We start from the raw sequence: 20,000 nt of genomic DNA, 5'->3' as shown, positions 1-20,000 counted from the left end.
ATACCACCACTCTTGCCAGTCTCGTGAGAACTGCCACCACTGAGAGAGAGAGAGAGAGAGAGAGAGAGAGAGAGAGAGAGAGAGAGAGAGAGAGAGAGAGAGAATGCATAAACTTGTACGTACATGAAATCCCTCCATTCTATTATTCAAAATACAGTCTCTCTCTCTCTCTCTCTCTCCTTTCCCACTCAACCCTTTCCTCCTCCATCCTTCCCTATCCCTCCCTCCTTCCTTCCACCCACGCCATCCTCCCTCCCTTCACTCTCCACCCTCCACCTTCCTATACATACTATGCTACTATGTAAAGGAAAACAATTACTGATCTTAGCGGACAATATCATATCATTACTGCGCATCGCTACACACTTCCCTTGCTGGAACTTCATCCTCACAGTATTGGAACGCATTTCTACTTTGAGTTTCGGGTATGATTAAACGATTTTATTGATATTAGGAAGGGTCTAGGGAGGTCAGAAGATTAATATTAATGGCCACTGTCTTCACTATTTCAAACCCTACACGAGTTTCTGAAGCTGCGTAAAATCACCAAATAATAACCAGAATGAATACGAAAACGCGTTACGGTACTGAAGAGATTAAATACATCAACTGCATCTGTTTAATTCAAAGGAAAGTATAATATGCCATTCCAAACGAAGTAACGATTAATAAACATAAATCAAACCAAGCAAATAAATAGGCCAATATGTAGATTAATAACTTGAATAAAAAAAACTAAGATATACATAATAAAGATATACAGGATGAAAGTAAATAAAAATAGATAGATAAAATAAATAATAGAGGCAAGTTGGGACACATTTCACACCTCGGCGGGCTGGCTCAGAGCACCGTGAGTAGGAAGCCCCGAGCTCACCCCGACCGTGGATAATGACACCGCCCACAGGAGAAAACACACACACACACACACACACACACACACACACACACACACACACACACAGACCACCTGGTATTTTTGCTATCTGCAGCCTAACCAACTCTAAAAATGTTTACAGAGCGCGACGAAATTGTTACACATGCAGGGAAAGGTGAAACAACACGGCTTTACGTGCAGGGAATAGCCAGCAGGAGGCAGAGAGGGGTGGAGGCTGCTGTCTGTTATCTGTGGCTGCTTCCATGAGCTTTGTTTATTATCATGATGCTTTATGAATTTTTTCTTGATTCTAACACGTCTGCAAGTGAGGTGAAGTGTGTTTTGTCACCATTTATGCTATTCAGATGCCAATTATAACTAAAACGATCTGAAGCAATGCTGAAATATGGGGGGGGGGCGGAGAGAGAGAGAGAGAGAGAGAGAGAGAGAGAGAGAGAGAGAGAGAGAGAGAGAGAGAGAGAGACGGACAGAGACAGATACAGAGAGACACAGAGACAGATACAGAGAGACACAGACAGATAGAAAGAGAATACTAGAAACTATAGCGACCATTATCATATCATTAGCATAAGCATCAGTCACAATCATCTCTCTGCTACCCACTAATATTATTGTTGGCGGCTTCCTCTCACATTTCCTACGCAACATTTTTTTCCCTAACTGACGCGGCACTCAGGCTGGCTAATCACGCGCCAGTCAATTAACCAAGGTGGACACGGGCAACGCTTCGTGAGCCGCAGAACAACAGGCCAAAATGTTTCAAATTATCTACATATGTCACGGGTTCCTGCATCTCTCTCTCTCTCTCTCTCTCTCTCTCTCTCTCTCTCTCTCTCTCTCTCTCTCTCTCTCTCTCTCTCTCTCTCTCTCTCTCTCTCTCTCTCTCTCTCTCTCTCTCTCTCTCTCTCTCTCTCTCTCTCTCTCTCTCTCTCTCTCTCTCTCTCTCTCTCTCTCTCTCTCTCTCTCTCTCTCTCTCTCTCTCTCTCTCTCTCTCTCTCTCTCTCTCTCTCTCTCTCTCTCTCTCTCTCTCTCTCTCTCTCTCTCTCTCTCTCTCTCTCTCTCTCTCTCTCTCTCTCTCTCTCTCTCTCTCTCTCCTCTCTCCCTCATTCTCCTCTCCTCTCCTCTCCTCGTGTGTGTGTGATTCACTGTTTGATCTGCTGCAGTCTCTGACGAGACAGCCAGACGTTACCCTACGGAACAAGCTCAGAGCTCATTATTTTCGATCTTCGGATAGGCCTGAGGCCAGGCACACACCACACACCGGGACAACAAGGTCACAACTCCTCGATTTACATCCCGTACCTACTCACTGCTAGGTGAACAGGGGCTACACGTGAAAGGAGACATACCCAAATATCTCCACCCGGCCGGGGAATCGAACCCCGGTCCTTTGGCTTGTGAAGCCAGCGCTCTAACCACTGAGCTACCGGGCCGTTTTAAAAATTTGTCAAGTGTCGCCAGAGCGACAGTGCCTTGACGTTATATGTGTTATCCATCCTTATCAAGGGGAGTGCTAACCTTCTCTCCTTTCGAGTGTGTGTGTGTGTATGTGTCTAAAGAATCCAGGCCGAAACTGCTAGTTCGGTTGGCAGCCCTGCCCACCTCCGCCGCCACTGAACCTTCCCGACACTAAATTTATTTTTCTTCAAGCTATAAACTTGTATATCTATTGAGTTAAGTGAAGAAAAATAAATGTACTTGAAGAAAATTTAAGTGTCGGGAAGATTTAGTGGCGGCGGGGGTGGGCAGGGTTGCCAACCGAACTAGTAGTTTCGGCTTGGATTCTTTGGATGAACGGACGCATTTGTATTCATTATTCGGATAAGGTACTCCGCTTCTAAACGTCCCTGTGATTCCTAACCTTTCTCGTCACGTGCTACCTCTCTCCTCTCCGCCACAGGTTCACCATCCCCTAATCTCGAACACTGTGTCAAAGCTGCACGCTGATAGATATGTATACAGCACGAGTATTTGCTGTAGGTCAGTAATGCGTCACTAACCTCTCCAGTACTGGGACACATTTCTACCCTGAGTTTCGGTTATGATTACGAGATCTTATTTACATTAGGAAAGTCTATGGAGGTTAGAAGATTAATGCCCAGTCTTCACTCTTCAACCCCCAGTAAGTTAGTTATGCGTCACTAACCCTTTCAGTACTGGGACACATTCTTACCTCGAGTTTTGGGTATAATTAGACGATCTTATTTACATTAGAAAGGGTCTAGGGAGGTTAGAAGATTAATGGCCAGTCTTCACTATTTCAATCCCAACATTATGTTTCTGAAGCTGTATAAAATCACCAAATAGTAACCGGAATGAAAATGAAAATGCGTCATGGTACTGGAGAGGCTACGGTCAATATTCAGTCAATCTATAATCCCACTTCTCCATTTGGCACAGTGAAATTACCTCCCCACATTCAAAATTTCCAGGCTAATTCTACAAGTTCAAACATTTCACTTGCATAATACAGGTGTGAAACTCTCGCCAGATTCAATTAGCCCCTCTAGTCGAAACTTCCGGGCTACTTCTAGTCTACATCGTCATTCCACTTACACAATACAGGTAACCATGGGAAGCAAGAAGCCATCAGGCCTTAGTGTGGCAATTCTTGTATAAAGTAAGCCTCCCTATTTCGATTCCGTGTTTTCACTCATAAATGTCCAATCTTCTTTCAAGGCTCAACTGACTCGTCACTACAGTCGCCATTCAGCATCAGAACAAAGACCGACGTGACTGGCCTCCCACAGTTGCCTTTTAGCACCGTTATAGTAAAAAGAACTTCTGTAACACTGCCACCACGCCGAGGCAGTCCACAGTCGCCATTTAGCACCGTAACAACAAAATCTCCGTAACACTGCAACTAGTCTTGATGGACCCCAGGTGGTGCCCAACAAAGCACGTTCCCATTCAGCACACTCAATAGTTTAAAATGACCCTCATAACACTGGCACTCGTCCAACTGTTTCCTTTTTTTTCTTTTCTTTTTTCGTCCATTCCCCTACCCCCTGCTCCCCCCCTGCCCTGCCACCCACCCCCCGCGATCCAGCCTGAGCTCGCCCCTTTAAGGTCTTGGTCTGGCGTGGCGACCAGCCCTTTAATTGCTGTGGGGCTCAACTCTCCGTCCCGCTGACCCTCTAGTCGCACGGGATTAATGAGGATTTCCTGCCCTAACTACTCAACCTTCAGTTCCACCCCGCTCCTACCCTCCCCTGCCCTGCCCTGCCCTACCACCCTGGTTTGGTTTGGTCTGGTCTGGTCTGCCCCGGCCCTCGTGCTACCCTCCCCCACCCCTTCCCTCACTTTTCCTCCTCCCCTCCACTCCCTTCCCTTCTCTTCCCTCAGGAAATAAAACCCTTAAAGTTTATGCGAATGACAAGTTAAAAAAGGTAAGGTAAACATTTCCGTTAAATAATACACTTCCGGTAATTAATTAAGGCACTTCATTCATGCAAATTAAGTACGGAAGGGTGATGCTTTTCATTTATTTACTTTTAAATCCATTAGTGTGTTGGGGGTTAGGGTGGGTGTCATGGCACGCAACGGTACCTGTAAAGTAGTTAACAAGCGGTTCTTATTCTCATGGACTATAAGACACACAACACAAGGTCCATGCAGTGTTGTTATTCCCTCTACCATTCCACGTGTATCTCCTCCAGCAGCACGAGGCCCGAGCATTACAAGTTTTTCAAATATTTTCCTTTGTTCAGCATACACGCATCAACTTTAATGTGACTGCAATAACACTGCTCTATATATACTACTTTGTTTCCCTTGCACTCTTACGTACGCACACTTTACCACATCGCATGAAGAGATCCCTTTAATAACACAACACTACTACTGCTGCTGTTCCTACTCTTAAACATCTTACTTCACAATAAAGACTCTCAAAATCCACATTCTTGTAAGTCAGGTTCACTCCATGTCTGTTTCTTTTTTACTGATGATGTAGAATCCTTATGAAATTATTACTAGAATTATAAAAACATCCTTGAAAACCTCAGTAAGATAAAAACATCCTTGAAAACCTTAGCAACATAAAAACATCCTTGAAAACCTTAGCAAGATAAAAAAAAATATCCTTGAAAACCTTAGCAAGATAAAAACATCCTTGAAAACCTTAGCAACACAAAAACGCCCTTGAAAAACATAACATACAAACACCCTTAACAAACTTACATAAAAACTTCCTTGAAAACCTTAGCAACACAAAAACACCCTTGAAATCCTTCGCAACATTAAAACGCCCTTCGAAACCTTAGCAACATTAAAACACCCTTGAAATCCTTAGCAACATTAAAACACCCTTGAAATCCTTAGCAACATTAAAACACCCTTGAAATCCTTAGCAACACACAAGACACCCTTCAAAACCTTAGCAACATACAAAACACCCTTCAAATCCTTAGCAACACACAAGACACACTTCAAAACCTTAGCAACATACAAAACACCCTTCAAATCCTTAGCAACATACAAGACACCCTTCAAAACCTTAACTACTTTCATTATAGGCAAATAAAAATAAGATCCCGAAACGCTTACCAACACAGACCTACCACACATAACTTCCGCCATGATTTATCTGATAACCGTAATAAGGGTTTCAGCACTCCTCGTCATTACTACATCCAAATACTTTCCAGAACGCCATCTCCATTCACTACACTCAGTAAAAACGATGCAGCTCTATGAATCCAAACGCAGATGGAGTAAAGCATCCATAAAAGCCTAACCATTCATCTCGGTGGCCTTCGAAATAGTCCTAACGAGAAAAATAAATAAAACACGAGTTAATATTGCATCATAACACACACACACACACACACACACACACACACCTGCCATCAACATTCGTCTTATTCCTTCTGTACGTAAAAGGGAAATTCCTCTTTTCCTGCCACGCTCTTTCCCTTGCTCTTTATCATTCCTCCCTTTCTCCTCCTCCTCTTGCCATCCCAGTGCTATCCTACCACCCCCACACCACCATCCCCTCCTCTCCTCCACGGTAACCTTGAACGCAACAGGCAAGATAGTACGTAACTTACTTGCTCCCTCCCCCTCACTTCCACCACCCACTCGCCTACTGCCATTTGTAGCTAAAACACACACACACATACGCAGGGGGACATCATCTTTAAGGGTGTTCATCGCTCTGTGTTCCCTCCCCCACCCCTCCTCTCTCCATCATTCCACTCCTCTGTTGCCCACCACTCCACCACACCACCACTCACTCACCCCCACCACAATCACCTCCATAGAACTATCAGACGCGTGCCAGTGACGTAAAGTTTGATAAGCTGTACCTCTGACACAAATCTCAAGAGTGACTGTCGCCTCCATCTATCCCACACATACAAACAAACGTACATTAAACAGAATAAAATGGCAACAACTCTCTTACTTCCTCTCTCCATCATTTTTCTTTCTTTCCTCTTCCTCCACCTCCTCAACGGGTCACTTATTCACTCTCCCTCCTGTTCCCAGTCTTATCTCCCACCACCCTCTCTTCTCCCACTCCCGACTCAAGGACAAGAGAAAGAGCGATGTGGGAGACTTCAAGTAACTAAATCTTGAATACAATTTGTGACATCAGCACGGCCAAATAGTCACCAGTGTGTGTGTGTGTGTGTGTGTGTGTGTGTAGTAACGTTGGTTTCTATACACGTAACTTGTATACAGAGAGATTAGCATGTGTGCGAGCGTGTGCCTCCGCGTCGTGCCACACCAACAGTAAATCATCTTTAACACAAATTTAGTTAGGAGGAGAGAAAGGAGGAAAGAGAGAAAGGAAGAAGGATATGACTATATGACGCTAGAAAGCTGTGTGTGTGTGTGTGGAGAGAGAGAGAGAGAGAGAGAGAGAGAGAGAGAGAGAGAGAGAGAGAGAGAGAGAGAGAGAGAGAGAGAGAGAGAGAGAGAGAGAGAGAGAGAGAGAGAGAGAGAGAGAGAGAGAGAGAGAGAGAGAGAGAGAGAGAGAATCACAGACAAAAAGACAAGACCACAAACAAAAAGACAGAGACCACAGACAGATAGACAAAAGAAAAAAAAAAAAAAAAAAAGACCAGACAGTGACAGAGACAGACAGAGACCAGACAGGCAGAGACAGACAAGAGACAGACAGATAAAGGGAGAGAGATGGACAAACAGGAGCAGGAAATAAAGACAGTGGAGGTGCAGAGGTAGAGCCGTAGAGCCGTGGAGTTCATTACCATACATATTGCTCAGGGTCAATATTGGCAGTCCAGCGTCCCACTCCTATTACACTACTATGCTAACGTCCACACTGCTTACCATTTCATTATTCATATCCCCCGCCCCCCCACTCTCTCTCTCTCTCTCTCTCTCTCTCTCTGCCTGTGCCTGTGCCTGTCTCTGTGTCTAAGTCTAGGTCTATGCCTGTGTCTGTTGTCTGTGTCTGTCTGTCTGTGTCTCTGTATCTCTATTTCTGTCTGTTTCTGTCTCTGTCTCTCTGTCACCATGTCTCGGTCTGTCTCTCTCAAAAGTGACTTCACAATAGCAAGTTCTGAATTTATCCTTCATGAAGAACTCTGGGAGGTGAACGAATAACTATACTACTACTACTATTACTACTACTACTACTACTACTACTACTACTAATAATAATAATAATAATAATAATAATAATAATAATAATAACAACAACAACAACAACAACAATAATAACAATTACAATAATAATAAATAAATGAATGAATGAATAATTAAGTCACCCAGTTGACTGGTAGGCCTAAGAAGCTGTTCTTACAAAGAAAGATCCTGAGCAACAGAGACAACACTTCAGCAACTAACTATCCCCAAAAAAAAACATCCCCAAAATTCACAGAAGCTTTGTCTCTCCATAGAATTCCATAGACTTTTATCTAACAGTGACCCCAATGATGACAAATACATAGCCCCTCCCCCCCAACACAGCACTCTGGCACTCATTACAGGCATTCAGGAGCACACGTGATACTGCAGAGTCAGCCCTAGCCACAAAAATAGGAGTAAATTGCTTCCCACAATTGCCAGAAATTGGGAAAAATATCAGAATTAGCACTTGTGGCAGCCAGTGTATCCTAAACTGTATTTTTCAGCACTCAATGAAGAACTTATGAAAGTAAGGGAAGCAGTAAAAAACCATCAGTCTCTGTACTTCCCTGTTAACAATAACTACACTTACTATATATTACCACAAACATTATTAATATTTATGTAAACTAGGCAGCTCATGATTTTCTGACCTGACTGTGCATCTTTTTCATTTCCTTTGTCCTTTTAGATTTATGGGGGGGGTTTTTTTGTGTTTGTTTCACTTGTTCTTGTATCATTCTTAGATTGTGTTGTGTTATAAAATTCCTTCCTAACTCTCCTATTCTCCCATGATTTCAAGGAAACACTCACCTGTATTGTTGATCTCCAGCAGGGGCTTCCTGGTCGCCACAAGAGCACAGTGGGAATCAAATCTGGGGGCCATGGTGAGGCAGGAGGTGGGCAGCCGAGATGGAATATAGCCTGCACCCAGAAAGATAATGAGATAAAAATATTTACTTACAAAAGAAATAAAAAAAATGATAAAATAGATAGATGAACTGTGAAGTGAAGTGAGAGCTTCAAACAAACCATAACCAATTGTTTAGCAGGCATGAGCTGGTAAAGAAAAAAGACCGTAAGTGATTTTTCCTCCCTTGTATAACAGTGAATTGTACCGGGATGAGTACCTGTGCAAGACACTGCACAAGCTATATCCTGAATGGCTCTACTTTCTTGATGCCAAAGCTTTGTGTAAATGGTCCAAGGAAATGTAACTGTCAATGTGACAACACATCTATTGGCAGTAAACTGAAGGCATTTTTAACCTCTTTTTTTTTTTTGTGACATTACTGCATAAATGTGTTTTTACAGAATTTATTTTACAATGATTTTACCAATTTTGTTATAAATTTATGATTATTCAATGTATTAACATTGTTAGCCTGTTTAGCACGTACATATTATACATTAACCAGTACACAGTGGGAAATAAATTCACTTTAATTTTGATTTGGATTTGAACTCTCCTAATTTCCTTCCCAAGAACTTTTTAATCTCACTGTACTTTTCTCCAGCTTCTCCCACACTCTTCATCTACTCTACCTTTGTTTACCCTGACTATAAATATATTCAATATTATTGTATTAATGATGGCATCAATATTGCAAACAAGGCACAATACTCACCCAGGGTCATGAAGTCATCCTCAAGGATCTTGTTCACACTGGGCCTCTGCAGGGGATCTGCCTGCAGCAGCTTCTGAATGAGGGAGCGTGCCAAAGGCCCAATACGGGACGGAATGTGGTATTCATTTTTCTTGATCCTCGTGTATGTGTCTTTCAGAGTCTGAGTCTCAAACGGAGGTTTACCAACTAACAGTGTATACCTGAGACAAGAAAAGTTATTGGTTTTGTATTCTTGCACCAAACTGTAAGGACTTTGAAATGTAATTTCAAAACACTAAGATTGAATCAAGTACTTTCTTCAAAAAACTTGAGTGAAAAATTGGCCCAGTACTTTCTGAAACCTTTACATTAAGAGTTGACTACATATACTACTTACAAGATGCATCCTATAGACCAAACATCCACTTCATAACTGTGTCCTTTCTTACACAGGATCTCAGGAGCAATATAGTTAGGGGTGCCACACAAAGTCCTGAAAGCAAAAGATATCAAATTACATAAGTCATAGCGAATCTCAAATTTTTTTTTTTTTTTTAAATACATCATTAAGACTATGAATGAAATCTAAACATATTTATAGCTATACAAATTTTCTTTCCTACATTCTACGTCTATACATTAGGATGACCTTGCCATACATTGGGGATGGCTCAGCTCTTGCAAAACCAGTTAATCCTCACACTTAAAGGTTTGCCTTATTCACATGTCAGAACCTCAGCTATCAAATGTTTCCCTTTCCTAAAATTTTGAAATCTTAATTGCTCTAGTTCCATAACATAAATTGGTTCTCTAACAAAACTTCTGGTTCTCTAACAAAACTTCATTTCAAATGTTAAGACAAAGCAAAACTGCCATATATTACACCTCATTACCTGACTCTCAGTCTCATATATTTTCAATTTCATCTTTTAACGTACAACTAAATCCCTTGAACAGCTGTGTAAATTAAGGAAATACCAAGACTCCATGTCACACTCACCTCTTCCTCTCACCCTCATAATCAACACGTGTTGCTAGGCCAAAGTCTCCAATCTTTAGCTCCATTTCATCATTGAGGAAGAGATTACCCAACTTCAAGTCCCGATGGATGACGCGGTTGTCGTGGAGGTGCTTGACGCCAAGCAACAGCTGCTTCAGGAAGTACCGCGTCTCTGACTCGGTGATTGCTTTCCGTCTCTTGTGTAACTCCATCATTGACCGTCTACGGCAGAGCTCCAGGATGATGTACACATTGTCAGGATCCTCAAAGTAGCTGTGGAAAGCAACCAGGTGCTTGTGCTTCAGACTACGGTGGATGCAGATCTCCTGGGACATCTTCTCCTTTTGGTGGGGCTTTAGTAGCAGGCTCTTGGCCACTATCTTTCCAGCAAAGATTTCCTTGGTCTTCATATCTGTCAACTCGTAACATCTTGCAAAGCCTCCCTGAGAATTAAAAACCCTTCTGTAATTTATTTGAAATACTGTGCATGCTCTTACTGAAACTAAAATACCTCCCAAATGATTTAGAAAAGCTGAAAAGTCCTTGAAAACAAAATGGCCCTCTCGGGTAACTATCAAGAACACAGATTAGTGTAGGTGATGGCCGGTCCTACCATCTGTGAACACTGTGGAAAGGGGAAGGAATTTTCCCCAGAGTGGGTTGGGTGTGATCTGTGTCCCAGCTGGTATCACAAGGTGTGTGTATACTTACAAGATGTGCGAGATAAGGATCTGGACAAGGTGGATTGGATGTGTCGTCCATGTAGGAAAAAAGTGTTACGTGTCTACCAGGAGCATGATAAGCTAGTTGATGAGTTAGGTAAACAGGCAGAAAGGCTAAACAGAGAGAATGAAATGCTAAAACAAAGGAATCGAGACTTGGAAAGTAAACTAGAACAGGGTTGTCATAACACTGATCTTGATGACTGCATAACCAAAATTGTTGCTAGTACAGAAAATCTGAACCAGAAGCTGTCTGAAGTGAAAGATGAGATCATCAACACTGTTGTTAACATGCATGCTAGTGTGTGGGGAGAGGACTCAAGAGAAAATGATATTGGTGCTACTCCTGCACCAGTGGCTGGAACTAAGAGAAATGTGCTACTTGATATGAAAGATGAGATAATAAGTACCATGGTTAACCTACATGCTAATCACATTGTTAAGGAGAATGTAAGTGATGCTAGGTCCTATGCTACTGTCACAAAGGAGAAAAATCTGTTGGTTGTAAAGTCTACTGATAAGGATAATAATGTAGCTAGCAGGAAAGCTGAACTTGCTAAGGTTCTGAAGGATGTGCCAGTAGTCGATACCAAGTTTACAAGTGGTGGTAATGCTGTCATGAATTTTGCTAGTGAGTCTGAGCGCCAGACGGCGGCGAACAAGATCAGCAATGGATTAAAGAATTTGGAAATTAATTTCACTAAGAAGCTTCATCCTAAGATAATGATCTGTAATGTTTCTAAAGAGGAGAGTAAGGAAGATATTGTTGAATTTTTGGTTGCTAAAAGATATTATCTTCAAAGTGTAGACAATGTGCATGATAAAATCAAGCTTGTATTTGATAAGCCTGCCAATGGTAACACTGTACATTACATATTGAGATGTACATCTGATGTTAGAGGGCTGATATATAAACACGGTGATGTTGTGTGTCTAAAGTGGGCTAGATATACTGTGCGTGACAGGTATCACGTATTTAACTGCTACTACTGTCAAAGATATGGACACTCAGAGAGTAACTGCAAATTTAAGAGTAATGGAGATGTTGCCAGTTATGCTAAATGTTATGATAATCACCTTACCAAAGATTGTACAGTAAATACTAGTGAGAGTGCTAAGTGTATTAATTGTATGAGACACTCCAGGGATGATGTGAACCATGTAGTAAACAGTAGGCAGTGTAAATCACTTGATGCAGAAATGGTGAGAGTAAGAAACATAACTGATCATGGATACTAGGAGACAAGACATTCTTAAATGTGGTTTTGTAAATATTCAATCTGTTGGTAATAAGACTATTGAGTTGAGAGAATTAATTGTGGAGAAATCTTTTGACTTTCTTGCTATTGCTGAAACATGGTTGAATGTTAACGACGAGGCCAAAATACATGAAATGACACCAAGCACTCACACCTTTCTACATGTTCCCAGAGCAAACAGGAGAGGTGGAGGGGTTGGTATATTTATAAGTAATGAATTTCCACAGATAAAATTAAATGCTTCTCACATATTCAATACGTTTGAATCATTGACAGCTAGTTTTCTGATTAACGACAACCATAAACATATTTTTGTTGTTGTATACAGACCTCCACAGACAAGTAGTGTTGCTTTTATTGAGGAATTCACTACCTACCTCAAACATTTTCATGATACAAATGATAATATCTAAATTTGTGGAGATTTCAATCTTAGAATTGATGACGTACATGATCAACACTCTAAAAATTTCATGGACATGATGTCGGCTCAGCAATTCTTAAATAAAGTTGATGAACCCACCTCTCTTTCAGGACATATACTGGACTTAGTATTTTGTGACAGTGTGTTGGCAAGAATTCATCACCTTGTGGTTGAGCCAGACTTTGCCACTTCTCCTTGTCATAAACTTATTACATTCATGATTGAGGTGCAGAGAAACAGGAAGACCAGGAAAACTATTACTTACAGAAATAAAACTAATCTTGACTCTTCAATTTTGATTGACACCGTAATGGCTAAGATTTCTAGTGAAATTAATGATAATTGCTTTCATGCACCTGACACTGTGCGGAAAATTGACGACTGCCTGAGTTGTCTTGTTCCTTTATATACCAACACCCTTAGAAGTGAGTATGAAAATATGTGTCCAGTTGTTCAAAAAGTCATTGTTGAGAAAGATAATGCTCCGTGGTTTAATACCGAGATTTCGAACGCCATTAAAGTCAGACAACATAAGGAGAAAACTTGGCGTCGTGTTCGCACAGAACAATCCCGCAGAGAGTATGTTTGTGCTAAGAATATTGTAAATAAACTAATAAGAAAACGTAAATGTATATATTACAAGCGAAAGATTACTGAGGCAGGAACTGATGCTAGGAGACTGTACTCTGTTCTTAACACCCTAACTGGTAAGAGTAATGTCAAGAAGCTTCCTGATGGGCTCTCAGATATAGACCTGGCAAACAATTTCATGAGACATTTTGATAGAAAAATTGGAAATATTGTTAGTAGCCTGGAAGAGGAGGAACAGGCTCACCATGTCACATATATGCCCAACATACTCTATGTTGGTCTGGCCTCTTTCAGTGAGGTCAGTATAGATACTCTACAAACATTGTTAAAAAATATTAAAAAGACTTATTGTGTTCGAGATCCATTTCCTATGTCAGATGTAGCCAATGGGGAAGACTTTTGAAGGTCACAAGTATTCTCTTAAAAATTGTCAACTTGAGCATGTGTTTTTCCAGGAAGTGAGAAACTTGCTATTGTTAAAGCTACTCTAAAGAGTAAACTTCACTGGCAGTGCCTTTCTTCATACCGACTAGTTTCAAACCTATCATTCCTATCAAAGATTATTGAAAGTGTGATTCATGTTCAGCTAATGGATTATTTATCTACTATTCATGTATTGCCTGACAATCAGTCTGCGTATAGGAAGTTACACTCAACTGAAACAGCATTGTGTAGTGTCACTAATGATCTTTTGTGTATGATGGATGAGGGAAAGTGTGGCGTTTTAATATTGTTAGATATGAGTGCTGCCTTCGATACTGTAGTGCATGACGTACTGTTAGAAGATCTGCAGATCATAGGTGTTAGAGAACGTGCACTGCAGTACCTAAGGAGCTACCTTGTAAATAGGAGTTATTGTGTCCAAGTGGGGAGCTCCTTTTCTGAGCACTGTCAGCTCAACAGAGGTGTTCCCAAGGCAGTGTGCTGGGACCGGTATTATTTAGTGTTTATACTATAGAATTGTCTTTCATTTTGGAGGAATTTGATGTAACCTTCGCTCTCTATGCTGATGATACTCAGTTTTACTTAACAGTTAACAATATTTTAGATACAGAAAATACATTGACAAGAGTTATGGCTCTTATTAAGGGATGGATGAATAAAAAAGTTGAAATTAAATGTAGAGAAAACTGAATGTTTGTTTATTGGAAAAAAGAGTGGCCTTAGGAGGTTTAACGAAGTGCAAAGTTTACATGTAAATGGTACAAATATTTATTTATCTGAGAGGGTTAAGGATTTGGGAGTCATAGTTGATAAGTATTTAAGCTTAAATGATCAAATAAATGAGGCTGTGAGAGTGGCAAGGTATAATCTGAGGAACATTGCTTTCATAAGGAGATATTTGGATGAATATTCTATCAAGTCTCTGATTCAAAATCATGTAATAGCCAAGCTGGACTACTGCAACTCCTTGTATTATAACCTGCCAAATTATCAATTAAGGAAATTACAACTGACAATGAATAGGGCTGCCAGAATGATAAAATATGTTTCACCTCGCGACAGAATAACGCCTGTACTCATTGAGTTGCATTGGTTACCGATAAAGGCTCGTATTGCTTATAAAATTTGTGTGTTAACTTATCAAGTCATGACTACTGGAAAACCTGTTTATTTAAGAAAGTTATTGCATCCATTTGAGGTTAGGACAAGTGTTGTAGTAAGGCATGCAGCAGATGAGTACAGGCTAAATGAGCCAAGGTGTAACTCAGATACGGGTTTCAGAGCCTTTCAAGTGTGTGCTCCAAGACTGTACAATAGGCTTCCAGTGCAGGTTAAGGCAAGCAATAGTATTGAACTTTTTAAGAAAAGACTAAAGACATATTTATTCAGGGATGCCTATATGTCAGATATGACTGTCACTAAACATTATACTGTGTAAGATTTTTTTTTAATGTGCAATTTTTATGTTTTGATTACTTAAATTACATTACATGTATAGCTAGATTTTAACGTGTGTGTGTGTGTGTGTGTGTGTGTGTGTGTGTGTGTGTGTGTGTGTGTGTGTGTGTGTGTGTGTGTGTGTGTGTGTGTGTGTGTGATCAGTTTTTACAATATTTTATATAGTACTCTGCTAGGTATTGTTCATATTTGTATTTTATGTTTAATTACTATAGAATAGAGGCTCTGCAGAGCACCACTAGTTGGTAGAGCAGGGTCTGAATGTAATGACAAAGAATAAAGAAAGAATAAAGAATAATTTACAGAAATACTTTCCAAAACATCCCTGAAAAAAAATAAATTAAAATACAAGACAAGAAAAATTTACATATATCAAACATAGTACTTAATTGTACATGCATGGTGAAATTCATGAGAAAGGCAGGTTTTAATCCATAGGAAAATTTTATTATTTATTTGTGTATATGCTGAATTAACTCATTACTATGTGATTTAGTGACTATATAATGAAGTGTGTCAATTAATATTGTAGTACACACACACACACACACACACACACACACACACACACACACACACACACACACACACCACGTAGTGTAGTGGTTAGCACACTCGACTCACACTCGAGAGGGTCCGGGTTCAAGTCCCGGTGGCAGCAAGGCAAAAATGGGCAAGCCTCTTAATGTGTGGCCTCTGTTCACCTAGCAGAAAATAGGTACGGGATGTAACTCGAGGGGTTGTGGCCTCGCTTTCCCGGTGTGTGGAGTGTGTTGTGGTCTCAGTCCTACCCGAAGATCAGTCTATGAGCTCTAAGCTCACTCCGTAATGGGGAAGACTGGCTGGGTGACCAGCAGGCGACCGAGGTGAATTACACACAGTACATACTGGTAAAAGTGTACTATTTATAGGCTTTGAATAAACCAATACTATGGACCTTTCTGAATATTTAGTTTTATTGCAGAATAATATGGCATGCTGACTTTTAAAGACACACATATGCTCCTTCTATTCCCTTATTATCATATTTTCACTTCCTTTATTCATTATGATTTTTACTCCCACTTTTCTCTATTCCCTTATCCATTATCCTCTTCCCCTATTTGTCATCCATTTTCTATCTGTTGTTTTATTACCATTCCATTTCCTATTCCCTTATTTGTTAGCTGCGAAGGAGGACCCAGGAAACAAGGAAAGCAGGAGGGATGTGTATATTAGGACATTGTCCATTTACCTGGTTATTTGAATAATGGCAAAATGGCAAAGAAGTCCTTGGACATTTTCTTTTTTTAAGTACTGAATGAAGTTACTTTCCATTTGTCACTCTCATATAAAAAAAAATTTCTTTTTATATTGGAGACTTTACAATTCAACAAAAATACGTAAAACATTTTGCTGTAATCCATCGGTTTGCTTTGGGAAGAATCCTTAAAGTACATAAAGTAATCACCAACTAGATGACCTGCATCACTTCAATATCTATACATGACTTTCTTGCATCATGCGTTGCAAACAGCCACGAAACAATCAACAATTGGTGTATGCCATATCATTTCGAACAACTGATCACGTACAGACGGTGACAGAACTACAAAGATGTGAGCATATGAAAAATCTTGCATCAAGTCGCGTACATTAACGAAACTTAGGCTGTGCACGATCTGCTGCACACTGATAAAGAAAGACTGGGTACAATTCACTCTATGACAAGGTCATTATCCTTATCTCATGTTATAACCTAATTGTGAGAGTATGACCACCAAACCATACTAAAATCCCCACTACCCTACTCTATACGCCCCCATGTCTACTCCCATCTCTCTCTCTCTCTCTCGTTGAAAAGCTGAAATACTCAATACTAACCTTATCAGTCAACAGTCACAAAAATCTTCACTAAACAATAAAAAAGAAAGAATAAAGTTCAATTTTAGACGTGTTGACCCCAAGCCTGTGATGTGATGGACTTCTACATCCCCGTAACGGAGCAACACAGCTGGTTTACCTACTTAACTGGTAAGCCTAAAACTCTGGCCAGTTAACCAAGTAGGAATTTGCATGACAAATACTAGGATGGCACGAGTCTGCAAGCAGGCGAGTATTTTTCCAATAGTGTTACTCTGGGTGAAGGAAAGACGTGAATGCTGTTGTCTAAGTAATGCACAACAAAGCTGATGCAAACACTACTTAACTTGGCCAGGCCTAACCCTGTGAACTTGTACGCAATACTAAATCAATAATCCACATCCTAATGACAAATACAAGTCCATAATATTAATTTTACTTATAGAAGGCACGAACACAGCTGCTCAAACTGACGTCCTGGGGGAGCTATTTTGGTCCCTGCTTGCGGCAACCCTAAGGTCCAGAAAGGCCTACGAAGAAACCTTTCACATTCACACTGGGCAAACTGTGAAGTTCCTGATAGCACATTGCACATGTACAAGAAAAATTGATGAAAATGGTCTGCATTAAGGGCTAGAAGCTGTAATGAAGGCAGTGACCATGCTGGACACCCTCACACCTACCTTGCCTAAAAACTTGCTTCTCTGATACTTGGCGCCCGTGGTTGGGTTTCTGATGATCTCCGGTATTTCCTTCTTAGCTTCTTCTTTAGCAGTGCTAGCCATTGTTTACTAAATTGCAGAAAATATTCACGAGAGAAGCTGAGAGGTACTGCCAGTCCCTGCCACCTCTACCACAACTTTGCCTTGGGTTTGAACGTCCAGAGTGAGCGCCGCGCCGCCCGCTGATTGGCTCAGGCCGGCCTTTCCCGCCTTGCCATTGGCCCAAACTTTAAATGGCAGGTCACGTGACACCTTACTGCTGAGGCTTGGCTAGATAATAAACAAAATATTACTACAGATGTCATGGTGAATATATGACACAAAAAATAGCTGCTTATTGATATAATATTAACTTTTGATGTAAGAGAATATATGTATACGCTTGTGAAAGTAATGGAAGATAGTGCAATTAATTTAAAATACGTAATGTACCACGACTACCAACAAGGAATTATCCAATCCATCAATCAAGTAGAAAGCCATTTGATCACAAAAACCAGAACTAAAATCCATAGCACTATAAAACTTTGTCATCATAAAAAGATACGTCCTTTAAAGTCATGAGACTTTTAAAATTAATTGGCGCCAATTGAGTTGCGCAGTAACGCCAAACAAATGTATACATTATGTAGGTAAGTACCAAGGAAGTTAAACCTCCTTCATTGATACATACACATAAATGCACATATCGAAATACACATTAGCTAATATCAACAGAACACGTATGTAGGTTTGTTAATGCATGTAAATATTGTCAATATATAGCAACTATTTTGCACTCATCGTCCCTACTGAAAAAAGACCCGCGGCAGCAAAAATTGATAAAGAGAAAATCTAACTCAGGGCCCAGATATATATCTCTGAGCCCTGATCTACTCTTATTGATTGATTGATACATTTATTGTTGTATTAATAAGGAAATACAGTTAGCATCCACGGCTCGTGGCTGGCGGGTGTCTATTTTCCTCGCTCCTTTCTGTATGAACAAAGCCCGTACAAAGAAGAGAAGTGCTGAGGCTCTCTCTGAGGAGCACACATTCACGGCCTCCCCTGTGGATAGCCAGGAAGCCTGTCTTGCGGCAGGCCAACCAAGGGAAACCATTATTCATGTGAAGAAGGTAAAACTTCCTGTTGGTGGAGCGGAGAAGCTTTCCCCGCCGCCGCTGAACCCATGGCCTCCCATGACCTGACCAAAGGGTCAACCCCTACTGCTGCCTCCGCTCCTATGTAGTATGTACTCGCCACCCTTGTCTCCACCATGATCAAAATGGTCTCCACAGGCCTGCAGGACGCCATGGATACTGACGCCGCCTTTCGTGCTTCCTCGCCTCAGCCGGGCGCTTCCCGTCGCCGTGTGTTCTTTCCCGAGGGGCACGGCAAGACTCTGGCCCAACTCTACGAGTGGTGTAGAAGGAAAAGTTTGTGTATTATGTAAAAATTTACAAGTGCTGTCTATACATAACGTACAAGTACATACGGAAACGTGCTTAAAACTCGGGAAAGTGTTTGTAATGTCACTGGGTTCACAGAATCACACCGTTTCAGACGCACAACACACTTGATACTCCCCGCACTTCCCAGTCGCCGGCTATCCTCTTACTCAGTGGTTCTTAACCTTTTTCAGTGCCTGTATCCCTCGATATCTCAGAAAAATTTCTCGTACCCCATCCAATATAAATATTATACAAACATGTGAAAAGGATAAGTGATAAAAACGGTAAATATATGGTACCATTGCACTGGCTACCATGTCTCGTATCCCTAGGTTTAACGTTTCGTACCCCTTGGGGGGTACATGTACCCCAGGTTAAGAACCACTGCTCTTACTGCCTTCGCCGGTGCCCACCGCGCCCAGCCTTTAGGTGCTGACACAGGGCGTCGGTCATGTGACAAGGGAAATCTCAACTGGGTGTATTGTGTGTCGTTCATTACATTTATTTCTCGCTGGTAGTGATACCTAGGTAAAATGCATTCTACCTATGGAGATTATATTAATTTCTTTTATTTATCCAAGTCAATCATGAATGCAACAAATCACTTAATTGTTAGTTTTATGAAATAAAGAAGCACCTGCAACCCCTTTTTAAGGAAAAGGCGAGAACAACATTCACAAGTGTTGCACCACATTACGAAAGATTGCATCAGATTTCTATAATGATTGATATACATATGTACAATGGTCCTACCTATCCTATGGCGGGTACATGCCCCTATGGCAATAAAGCTCGCCTGATTTATTCTACTTATTGATTAATTTACTATTTTATACGAAGAGTACAACAAAGGCAGAGGGTGAAACTTGTCAGCTTTCCCCCGGCCATAAGATATGGAAATACCGTGAGCCACCGTGTGACTTTTTATGATGTATGACGCCTTCCAATGCTGTCCAGCAGCTGTTAACTCATGCATGTTTCCTGTTGTGAATGTTGTGGATCC

At 40.9% G+C, this 20,000-nt stretch overlaps 1 protein-coding gene and 1 non-coding gene across 2 annotated transcripts in view; both read right to left on the bottom strand.

Annotated features, from left to right (window-relative positions):
- Nucleotides 1–17,764, bottom strand: part of LOC123519864 (serine/threonine-protein kinase PLK1-like) — a 52,635-nt gene extending 34,871 nt beyond the window's left edge. The window contains 5 exon segments of the mRNA XM_045281459.1: nucleotides 8,309–8,419; nucleotides 9,124–9,323; nucleotides 9,500–9,595; nucleotides 10,103–10,545; nucleotides 17,526–17,764. Coding sequence (XP_045137394.1) covers nucleotides 8,309–8,419; nucleotides 9,124–9,323; nucleotides 9,500–9,595; nucleotides 10,103–10,545; nucleotides 17,526–17,627 — 952 coding nt within the window. The 5' untranslated portion in view covers nucleotides 17,628–17,764.
- Nucleotides 2,337–2,438, bottom strand: LOC123520375. Its single transcript, XR_006679246.1, has one exon. It is a non-coding gene; the product is annotated as a U6atac minor spliceosomal RNA (small nuclear RNA).
- Nucleotides 17,765–20,000: the final 2,236 nt, after the last annotated feature.

This window comes from Portunus trituberculatus, chromosome 46, assembly GCF_017591435.1.
Source record: "Portunus trituberculatus isolate SZX2019 chromosome 46, ASM1759143v1, whole genome shotgun sequence".
Lineage (NCBI taxonomy): Eukaryota > Metazoa > Arthropoda > Malacostraca > Decapoda > Portunidae > Portunus > Portunus trituberculatus.
Note: the sequence above shows the minus strand (reverse complement) of the source record. Positions and strands in the feature narration are given on the sequence as shown.